The sequence below is a fragment of the Lactuca sativa genome, chromosome 4, assembly GCF_002870075.4.
Source record: "Lactuca sativa cultivar Salinas chromosome 4, Lsat_Salinas_v11, whole genome shotgun sequence".
Classification (NCBI taxonomy): domain Eukaryota; kingdom Viridiplantae; phylum Streptophyta; class Magnoliopsida; order Asterales; family Asteraceae; genus Lactuca; species Lactuca sativa.
The window spans coordinates 32,605,606-32,617,957 of NC_056626.2; the positions used below are offsets into that span (position 1 = coordinate 32,605,606).

At 38.7% G+C, this 12,352-nt stretch overlaps 1 protein-coding gene across 1 annotated transcript; it reads left to right on the plus strand.

Moving 5' to 3' along the window:
• The first annotated feature begins 4,122 nt into the window (after positions 1-4,122).
• Positions 4,123-4,941, plus strand: LOC122197603 (putative cytochrome c biosynthesis ccmC-like mitochondrial protein). The gene has a single exon (XM_042901817.2). It carries the CDS (start codon positions 4,243-4,245, stop codon positions 4,939-4,941), a length of 699 nt encoding a protein of 232 aa, XP_042757751.1. The 5' UTR covers positions 4,123-4,242.
• Positions 4,942-12,352: the final 7,411 nt, after the last annotated feature.

Genomic DNA, 12,352 nt, shown 5'->3' on the forward strand with positions numbered 1-12,352 from the left:
TGGTACAAATTCCTTCTAATAGGAGAGGTTCTTAGTACTCAACCACCACTGGTAGTAAATTCCAAGAGATAGAACCAGATCGTACAACTTTCACATTCAAGAAAAAGGAGTGAGATTAACATCCCTACTTCTTTGGTTTAAAGTCTCTACTCGAGAAGTCAGGCGAAGGAAAACGACCCTTTGGCTTGAGGTGGTGAGTAGAAAAGGGTCGATTATCTATCTATGACGCATCAAATCGACCGAGATTAAGAAATCCTGAGTAACGAGATCTATTCTTCACACGAATCAACAAGCGAATCATCATATTCGAACTGACATAGGTTTTTGACCTATCTTCTACAAAAAAGGAGCCCCTTTGGTGACGTGGTTCGGGCGGGGGGTCTAACATCTGCGGGTTCCATGTCAAGAGAGAAGGACGGGACGGGAGAGGCATTTTTAGGGACTAGCAGCTGTTCTAGATGTGGACACCTTTTAGGATTGTTTACATGTTTTGCGTGAGTGTCACTTTGCTAAATTGATCTGGAACATCTTTATTCCCACTGAGCATCAAAGTGCCTTCTACTCCTTGGCATTCACGGATTGGTTATGCAGCAATACTTCTTGTAAAGATCTTAAGTTTGGTTTTGATTGCCAGTGGCATACGACCTTATGTGCGATAGCATGGAATATTTGGGTTTGGAGGTGTCGAGCTGTTTTTGATGGAGACTTTATTCTCCATCATGATCCTAATCAGAGGATTGCTAACGATGTTTAAATTGTTGTCTCTGCTTTCCATTCGAAGAAAACGAAGCCAAGTATGCAGGTAACCAAGTTTCTTGCTTGGGAATTTCCTTCCGTTCAAATAAAAAAATAGGGATGGTGCTTCTAAGAGGAACAAAGACTTGCATGGTGCTGCCACGGGACATTCGTCGGGGTGCTGGTGGCCTTCCCCAAGACTGTTCAGGAACATCTTGATGTGGGTATACCTGAAAAATTCCTCAACCTTCGCCCAGAAATGAAAGAACTTAAAGGGTATATTGACCTTTCTAAACTAAATGCTAGATCTAACAATACAAGGGAAATGATCACAAATGCCTCTAGGCAAAAATGCCACTTCAGTAATAGCCTATCTTTTCTCTAGCCTGGAGCCGACACTCCTAAACCTAAAGAAGTTAGCAAGCAGTTAACCATCTTTCTCAATATCCTCTACGCCTACTTCTCTTCCGAATCCAATACTTGTTTCAAACTTTAAAGCAGTCAATCAAGCAACACTTACTGCTATTCCATATATAGCATAGAGCTCTTACACAACGCCTAATAGGCTAGCTGAACTATAAAGGTTGGATTTCCTCGATGGAGAGGCAACCAAAAGGTTGTGCTTAGTCTTTTTAGAATCGGATTGGACTGGAGAAAAGAAAGCAATTCATGCAGAATCGGACTGGATAATGCGATTCATGCAGAATCGAATTGGACTGGAGAATTCCATTAATTGCTATATGAAGTGTAATAGCACAGGATGCAAATAGGTTGCCCAAACGAGGTCTTTCATCCACTAGTACAAGGAAGGTTAAGGAGCTAGGTGCTTTAAGGCTAGCAGAAGGATATTCTTCCCAAGAGTGGTACTCAGAAGAAGAAAATGTTGTTGTTCCCATAGCACTCATTGATACTGAAAAGTGGTCATGAAAGGAGACTGCCTTTGCTTTGAATGCTTACCCAAGCCCTTGGACAGACTCGGCTGTGAACAAATCCTCTCTTAGAGAATCGACCGTTCACTCATGCTTTGGACGAAAGAAAGTCTGATTAGTCTTCTGCTTGAACGGTGATATCTATAATAAAGAATACATGTCCCAAGGTAAACAGGAGTTCCCGGCTCAAGCTAAATGATACCGGCGCAAGGTAAGTAAATTCTTTAGTTTAGGGAAGGATCCCAAGTGCCATCGATTTAGCTCTTGGATCAATTTTTAAGAGTGGGCATAAATAAGAGATCTTCTCTCTTTCCCATGCTTTAGGAAGCGAGTGACTCCCGGTCTTATTTAAAGAGAGTGAAATGAGCCAGTAGCTCTGGGAAAGAAGGAAGAGAAAGGGAAGGAATCACTATAGTTACTCAAAAAAAGGTTCGGAATCGAATCCGCTCAAGCTGTGAACAAAGAAGAAGCTCTTGCCACTGTCGGTCTAAGTGCAGTTGGAGGAAGGGGAGATGGGATGAGTGAGGGTTCGATTCTTTTGCGGAAAGAAAGGTAAGGTGTGGAGCGGCAATCAAGATGGCAAGGAAATTAATTGATAGAAAGATTGCTACTAACGCTTCGCTAATGAGAGTTGGGAATTGGCTTATGTTCCTTTGTTAAATAGCTCCGATTCTATCCGAATAAGGGAGAAATAGAAAGAACTGGGTAAGGTTGAACACTTCTTTTCTGGTAGTTGTAATGCTAAAGTATATTTTTCCTCGGTAAGCATTATCCGTGAAACGACTCATTTCCATTACTGTTTTCACTCCAAAAGAAAGAGAAAGACTCGGGGAAGGGCGAACTGGCGGGAAGGGTGGTACTAAATTGATTTGAGTCCCGATATCCTTCGAAAGTACCTTTTGATAACCTTTTCTCATGCAGAACAGAGAAAGGTTAGTCAGACAGAGGGTGGAAAAAGAAGACGTTTTACTTTTTTTTTGTTTCATATGCTCTTGCGATGTGTACCTGATATAGAGAAATCTTTGCCCCAGCACGAAGCCGTAGTTCATCCAAAGACTACAATTCCATACGTGACAGACAGAATTCAGGAAAGCTTTAAAGGTAACAAGGTAGTTATGAAGTCAACAGAGATGCGCGGTTTCCATTCCCTCTGTCCGGAGGGCTTTCGCTTTATATAGAATCCCCTTAGCACCCGTACAATCAAAAAAATGGAAATTGAATTCAGTGATTGAGATAGCGACAAGTTAAAGGTGAGAGGACGCACCTATTCCCGAAATCCACTTTAATTAAAGCCTTTTCGAAGGCACGAAAGTTTGCATTTTATCTTTTCTTCAAGCTTTCGCTTGTATTTTCATAGACTAAGTTTAGTAATCACTCTCTAGTAAAGGCACTCGATTAGCTGGAAAAAGCGCTCTTCTTTCCATTTTATGTGATTTGAAGATAGATATAGATAGAACTCGATCGAACTAAATGCTTTTCGTCTTATCGTATATAAGAGAAAGGTTGCTTTTAGGAGTGAACTTTCTCGATTTCAACAAAACAAGCCGATGGTGATCTCACTTTCGAAAGAGAATAGAAAGCGTACTGACTCTGACTGCTATCTACAATGCGATCAGGGGGAAGAGCGCAAGGGCTTAAGTCATCGATTCAAATCCTATCTTTTTTTCGGTATGACGCTCCGCGAGCAAGGAGCGAATGACAAAGATATATAATAAAATCATGGCTTCCTTTTTGGTTTCATTTTAAGTCCTTATTTTTACTATTTTAGCAACTTTGCTAGAAGTAAAGCTTCTCAAGTGGTTTTTCAATTCTTTTATTATTTGGTGTTCGATTTAGACTAAAACATCCACGATGATCTCTTGTTATTACCTGTCTTGGTTTTGGTTTTCGTCTCATGGATCTTGGTTCGCGCTTTATGGCATTTTCACTATAATAAGTGTAGGAATTCATGGGTACCTGGGATCACTTGGACCATTTCCACTCTGTGTTGTCTTCTTGACCTTTGCTCTGAGTAGTTGGTCGAACACACAGAATATGCAGGAGAGGAGGGTTCCTCAAATGCCCAACTCGATTTGGACTTAACTCTGCGTCCGCTGGGACCAAAAGCAGAGGAAATAGTAAGGGAGCTTTCCTCTTTTCTTTCTTCCTTTGGAAATAGGGGAGTGACCTCAAGTGTACTCCAAAATACTAAGATTAAGCTACAATTGGATGTCGCGTCCCCCGCGAAGCTTTTGAAGATCCGGGAACTTCTGCGGGATCTCCAAAGCAGACCAGTTCCTGCTTTCCAAGCGAGAGATGCTTTATTGAAAGCTCTCGCCCGACGGGAGAGGGACCAGACGCGTGATCCATGAGGTTGGCCGCCCAGCATCGGCTCTACGAACTAACAAGGGGTCGGTCACGAGAGAGAGAAGGGGTGGTCCGACGGGTAGGGGGCTCGTCAGGGGGAGCAAATCGATAAGTCCTTCGAAAGATAGGGCTTCCCAGAGAATTTGGTGTCTTTCTATTTGGAAACAAAGGACCATAAGTCTAATTAGACACTACGTCTTTATTGTTCCACTAGCTAGGATAAAATTATAAGATGTCCCTTGCATTATTACAACCTTCTTTTTTGATGTCAAAGACCAGAAGCTACGCGAAAATTTTCATTGGATCTCGGTTGTTCTTAACAGCGATGGCTATTCATTTAAGTCTTCGAGTAGCACCACTAGACCTTCAACAAGGTGGAAATTCTTGTATTCCTTATGTACACGTTCCTGCGGCTCGGATGAGTATTCTTGTTTATATCGCTACAGCTATAAACACATTCTTGTTCCTATTAACAAAACATCTCCTCTTTCTTCGCTCTTTCGGAACCGGTACAGAAATGGGTGCTTTTTCTACGTTGTTTACCTTAGTTACTGGGGGGTTTCGGGGAAGACCTATGTGGGGAGCCTTTTGGGTGTGGGATGCTCATTTAACCTCTGTATTAATCTTGTTCCTTATTTACATGGGTGCACTGCGTTTTCAAAAGCTTCCTATCGAACCGGCTCCTATTTCAATCCATGCTGGACCGATCGATATACCAATAATCACGTCTTCAGTCAACTGGTGGAATACATTACATCAACCTGGGAGCATTAGCCAATATGGTACATCAATCCATGTTCCTATGCCCATTCCAATCATGTCTAACTTTGCTAACTCCCCCTTCTCAACCAGTTTCATGTTCATTCTGGAAACACGTCTTCTTATTCCATCTTTTCTCGAATCTCCTTTAACGGAAGAAATAGAAGCTTAATAAGGAATACCAGAACCTATTTCACTCGCTAAGTCTCTTTGCATCCATGGATGAATGGTTAAAGCGCCCAACCGGGCAAATTTGTAGGTTCGATTCCTGCTGGATGCACTTTTTACGTTCAGTTCAATCGCTGCTCACAGAATTGATACATATAGCTCGCCCTTATAGCTTATAGGGCACTTCATTTTCTCAACACTCGTTCAAAACATCCACTCTTTCTTCACTCGCTAGGGAAAGATAAAGGATAGATGATTTAAAATCCCACTTAGAGATCGCAAAACTATAGTCATAGTAGAAGTTCCCATCCGTCGGGGCCTCGTTTTACCGGCCCTTGGGACTGGAACTGATTGGTTGCTTTTTGTGACAGCCAAGGTCTGAACATTGTCCAACTTCCCTCATCGGGTTCCTCTCTATTCATCATGGGGTTTTGGGGATAAAGGTGGGTTTGAGACACGCGGGTACTCTTGATGCGAAAGGATATGGATCTCGAAGTCGAGATCAAAGCGTTAGTACAAGATAAGAGCCCTTACGAATCAAGGCTTCTAAAGTTGTCGGAGGGTCCATCATCAAGAATGGCCTAAGATGGTCAGAAGCATTCCTAACAATGCTAGCCACAACGGAATCGAATGCCCTAAGAGGAATATTTCATTTTCTTTCTGTTTCGTGGAACGAAGTTGATCCATGGTCATCGGGATGTCTATGTTGAAAGAGAACCTAACCTGAAGAGTCATTGGTTTTCCAGGTCCGAAAATGAAGTAAACAACTCAAGTGGACAAGAGGCGAACCACTCAGCTGATGAGTCAGCTATACTTTTTAAAAAATAGACTAATGAGGAGACAATCATAACATCTGAGCTCAAAGATGGAAAGAAGATTCCTTTTTCAGGTTTTGCATAGCTTCCCAAGCGCCCGACTTTCTTTTTGGGTTCCGAGAGGCAGAGTAGCTTTAGCATTAGGGTATGGGATAGAGTTCGAGTGAGGCATCAACCGTAGATTGCGGAACTTTCGAGATGCTTCCTTGAGAAAGACAATGGAGTCTGTACTGTAACTCAACCTTCTCATCCATGGAAGGATTCCTTATTCGATGATAAATGTCAATCGAGGGCACCCTCATTTCTAGAGAGAGAATCAGGCTGCACAAAAGGGGGAAAGCCCTCCTACTAAGCAAGATCATTAATTCATATTAATAAGGAAGCACTTAACTTAGGGCAGCCAGTCTCACTTCACACAACACAGCGCCTTGCTATTTGCATTCATCCTTGTAACTTACCAAAGCGAGCATCTCATGCTGTCATTGAACGGCTACCGAACCGCCATACTCAGGTAACCGGTCTAGGTTCCAAGTACATCAACACCCCATAGCTACTTAGGGCCGCAACAGAATAAGGGTTTTCGCTCTAGTTGGGCAATGCAAGGAGGCCTCTTTCGCCATTCTTTCTAAATGAGAAACTTTTATTAGTTCAGTTCGGTATAACATCGATGAGAGGATAATTTTTTAACAGAAGCATATGATTGCCCCTCAATCGCCAGGTGGCTCACTCCAGGTGCATGAGTAGCTTTGCTGGCTCTTATAGCGGCCTCTTTCAGTGGTTCTTGCTTGCTCTTTAAAGATGATATAGTGTTGTCTCGTTCCTTCAGTTTGTTCTGATTCCGATGAAGGATACTATATTCCGCCTACACACCTACCTTGCTTGGTGGTTCAAAATGGAAGTCTAGGTATCTGCTTAAGTGGTCTGCTCATACCATTCCAAAAAGAGCTGCGCTGACAGGCGTATTTTAAAATGTGTTTCCGAGCTCACATATCTAAATTTCATCGAGATAGGGTACGGATAGGTGGAATGGAAATTCCACTCCAGTCCCTTTAATGGATCCCCGAATGAGATGGGTGCAAATGGAATTTCAATCAAAGGCGCTATGACCACTGAGCATGCCAACAAGGCAAACTCATAAAATCGTCTCCTGTCCCAGGTCACTGAAAGGGAGATACTCGCAGCCGAGCTCTCATCCCACTCCCGCTGCCAACTTCGTGATAGAACGACCATGCGAAGGGATACGGATAGGCTGCCATCCCACTCTACTACTATGTTCTTTCTTTCATTACTCTTACTCCATCTCAACTCGTGCCTTCTCATCTCTTCTCACACTCATCTCATACTCTATCCATGCTTTATCTCAACCTCTTCCCGACTCCTCTAATTCCTCCTCCTCACCTCATCTCTTTACTCTTATTCTATTTTATCTATATCTCTTCGTATGCCCTTCTATCTTACCTCTTACTCTATTCGCAATCTAGGGAATACTTTCTCCTTGCTCTTCGTCCCCTCTTATCTTTACTTCTATATCTTCATGTCTTCTGCCTCTCTATTCTAACTTAGATACACCTAGTCTAATCATCTATGATAGCTTCACCCATCATATAGGAGACAACATAATTCTAACTTACCGGAGTACAACCATTCCAACTAATTCGCCTCACTTTGATCCCACACAGATCCTTTAACAACTTCCATTTCCTTTAATCCCTCACGGATAACAATGATCCCTTACGGATCCTCTACACTTAATCACTCACGGATTATAAGGATCCCTTACCGATCCTCTACACTTAATCCTCACGTATTATAACAAGTCTCTCTAAAGAAACTTCTTACCTTGTTACACTCATGGAACCCTTTCTCAATCTTCTATAACCATTCATCATCTCATTCTTGTAGGAATCATCTATCTTCATTCTCGAAGGAATCATCATCTCATTCCCGTAGGAATCATAATCTTGCTCCCATACTCTTTCATGTGAATGCTATGGTCGACCTATAGTCATACACATCACGTGCCACATAACAATCTATCTCATCATCTCATTAAGATATCTTCTACAACCCATCTAGTACTTAATTAATTAAGTACTTAATCTAACTCTTATATAGGTATTCGCATAATATCCTTGACATCTAACAATGCATCCATACTCTATCTCCATCTGCTCTATGATGATAATCTAACATAATACTATCAATATCTAACCACACATACATACTCTATGGTGGGATGTCAAGCCACCAAGCAAATTACACCCTTTTGCTTACAAATAAAATGTAATATATTAGTAAAAAGGGGATCGAATCCATGGGGAAATGGTTGTATATAAATACCAATGCAATCCAATTGAATAAGTGAAGGAAAAAAAACAACTAAAATTAAACTAAAAAGGGGGTTATGTGATTTGTTTGAAAACTAAAATACTTGAAGAATGAAAATGCTTGCAATTAAGCAAGATGGTGAGATGCTCAAATATTAGAGAATTGGTTAACTAAGGCAATTCAACACAATGAATACTTTTTTGTCTATCATTAGGATTCAATACGTGAGTTTATCATTCAACCCAAATTGGTTATATCAATCATGAAGCATGATATGATAAACTTCCTCAAAGGTAGTATGGAGGTTAGGGAAGCCCACAATACACCTTCTTAATCAAGATTAAGGACTCAGATAAAGCAATTAAACTCAATAAAATTGATTTGCCTTAAAAGGAAGGAATTCCTAATTCCAAGATGATGTTAATGTTTACACATCCATAAAGGATTCAAGATCCATAAGCTATAGATGATTTCTACCATCATAAAGCCTTTGTTCTAAGACAATTCAATGATTCATTGCTAAGTCAAATAAAGAGACCAGTAATTGCTCAGGTATGAACTAAGAATCATAAACATGAGATAAATGATAACCAAACATGAATCCTTCAAAATGTACAAATATCCAAGGGTTTTAGCCCAAGCCAACCAAAATAAAGTAACTAGCCACTCCTGACAACAAGACAATGATCATAAAGTTGTTTTAACATCACGAAATTAGAAAATACTAGAAGAATGAGATGATGAATACTCTACTCTCCAAAATAGCCTCCAAGCTACTCCAATGGTGGAAATTTTGATATATCGGCTGCAAGACCTAACCCCCAAGGTAAATGAATGGTTAAATGAACAAAATGCCTTTGGGAAGGCAGTTTCATGGGTAGGCGCGTAGGGTTGCGCGGGTGGAGACCTCACCCTCGCAAAAGATGTTGAAATATTATTGGCTCATTCTTCCACTACTCCACCCCACTAACTTAGGTTCTCTTGGTCCCCTTCATACCTCACATCATTCAAATATGGACCAATCATCTTCAAGCATCAAAATGGATAGTCTAAGCCCATATTCAAGAGTCCATGACCAATCCAAGTCTTCTACACATCAAGCCTAATTCTTCCAAAATGAATTCGAAAAACCAATAACTCCTCGAAATCCCACAAAGCCCAGCAACTCAGCAAAAAGCTTATCTGCAACCCCAACGAGACTCTAAAAACCTACAAAAGACATTATGCAAAAGAGAAAGCAGTCGATACGATCCAAGATAAAGAATGGATAGAATATGCAATGTAATAACCACAAAAGGCTAAAATGCTAAAATAAACTACATAAAAGAAGTAAATAAAACAAGCTATTACTCTATCTCAACCATACATACATATTGTATCTCTACCTTACATACATACTCTAAACATACATACATGATCATTTACATGATTATAAATATATCATCATCATCTATCTTCATCTAACATCTTATAGGTATTCATCATGAGACTACTACATATAATCACACTTTCATCCTCTATCTTCCATCTAATAAATTACGAGTATTTAACACAAATACCACTAACATCTACCTATACACACATAATCATCTATAAGGTTATAATTCATATAACCATACTCTATCTTCATCCATTAGTCTATAGTAATTAAACATAATACCTTTAACATGTAAGCATGTATACATAATCATTTACAATATTACAACTTATGTAATCACATTTATCGTTACCTATTATCTTGTGGGCATTTGACACAATACCATTAACATACAAATATACATACATAATAACAAAAACAATCGATGCATCTTGATCCTTCTTTTTTGCTCAAGGTCTATTCATATAACATACCAAGATCCCTAGAGCTTGTCTTAGCCTATTAAAATCTTAACTACTCTCCTTACTTGATTGATCACTTAATTTATCACAATTCTCACATTTTATCTTCTACCTCAAATTCTATATTACCCAATGAATTAAGCATCTCATACTGCCTAATTCATTACACTCTAATCTCTACTACTTCAATTCATCTTCTTCGCTAGCTAGGGTTTGAAACCATAACTTCCTTCATATACATGGATTTCACCATGGAAATCTAATACAAAGCTTGTATAAAGTTTCTAAAGACTCTCAATAACATCATAATTGACTTATAATCCTAACAACTCAAACAATCTAACCAATCTAGCAATTTCACCAATTAAGCTCAAGGCTTAATATAAAGGAGAAATCATTACCTCAAGGAAAAGAGGATGTTAATCCTTGCAATCCTCCATCTCTAGCTCCTATTGGTACCTTCTTTGCATCATAATCTCCCCATCTCATCTCTCCATCGAATTTGGGAAAGAATGGATCGAGAATGAGCTCTTAGCAAGTTATAACCTATGTTCTGATTGCGAAAACGCATCATGGTATAGTAGTTACCGCATCGTGGTGCATTCTCTTAGGTTGTAGTCTCTCTCTGACCGAGTTGTGGTGCCGTTCTCATATAGCATCCTACTCACACCACCACGACGTGGTACCCCATAATACCAGTTCGTGGGAAAGTACGTTGCCCTCTACTTACAACGAGGATTTCATCCAAATCACCATCCTGAGGACGAAACCATTGCAAAATATTCATCATGTTGCGGTAGCTACATTACAGCAGATCCTTAGTTGATTCCATTAAAACTTTAGGGACAACTTTCTTCAAATCTCCTAACATGCATATCTTCTTAGTTCTAAATCCGTTTTCTATGATCTTTATATACACGTGAAGGTAGGGATGAATTATAAATCTCCATTAATTCACTTATGATAGAATTATTGTGGTTCTTAATCTATTAAGTCATGAACTTGACCTAAAAAATCATAAAATTCCCATTTGAACCTTTATAGCAAAAATGCATCATCTTTTGTATTTCTTCTCTTGAACTCACTTAGTTCATCTTATAAATGTGACTTAGACTTATCTCATCTTAATTCATGAAGTTACAACTTCTCAATTCATGAAATTCCTATAAATTTCCAATTTTCCCTTTCGGTTAATTATTCACCCAAAGTCAAATGTCTCTCAATTTCGGGTTCTTACAATCTCCCTTCCTTAAAGAGATTTCGTCCTTAGAATGTTTCCTTAACTTCCATAATCATTCTCTCATGATATGGCTCATTTGTATGGTTGTATTCTTCTTTAACTATTATTACCCAAAATAACAATCTACTTTTTATTCCCTTGCATTTTCAATGAAATTGGTGAACTCTCTTCATCAATCTATTCGCAATGGATGATATGGGACATCTACTAACATATCTACTCTTATGCAATCATATTGAATAGTTAACACTACCTTTTATCTTTTTGTCCCATTTTGCACAACCATAAGTATACACTTATTTTTTCTTTATTTTTCTCACAAGTATGGTTACAAACCCACTACACTTCCACCGTGCTACTTTAACTCCATAGGTGATTACACTACCACTTTTTTAACTTTCTTATACATTCTTGGTGAAGTATCACATCTAATTACTTCACATTAATTCTAAATGTCGCATCTAACCACGACTCTTTTTGCTCATTAATCTATTAGTGCTCATACACACAAACCTTCACGTCTATTCTTACAAGTAATTAGTTTCAATCTATAGTTTCAATCTCATAATTCTATTCATTGATTCACAAGTTTACTATTTCTGTTCTCACATTTTTCATGTAGAAAAATTATGAATTTAATTTTCTTAACTTTAAGTTGCTCACCGGCCAGCTTCCATCACTTCCACCCTTCTACTTACAAAATTTATGCTTGATACATCAAAATATGTATTTTAACATACATTTGTATCTCTTACATCAAAAAATCACAAACTCACAAACACTTTAAACCATATATATATATATATATATATATATATATATATATATATATATATATATATATATATATATATATATATCAGTAAATATTGTATCAATGTATAACCCAATCATGCATATTGATCTAAAAATCTGAATATGGAAATAATAGTAGTATAAGTTATAAATTGAATAATAAGATTTAATCAATCCTATAATGTTAGCTAATTAAAAGTTACCCTAGATATTATCACCTTCTTTTCTCGTTTCTTCTTCATAACAGGCCACCATCATCATCTCACACATCCTATATAACCATCGACTCACCATCAACCAACTCCACCACTACTAACTCATCATCATCATCATCTCGCACCAATATTTAATTCGATTATTTATCTAAAATCCAAGATTAGATGTAGTAGTTTCTCTCG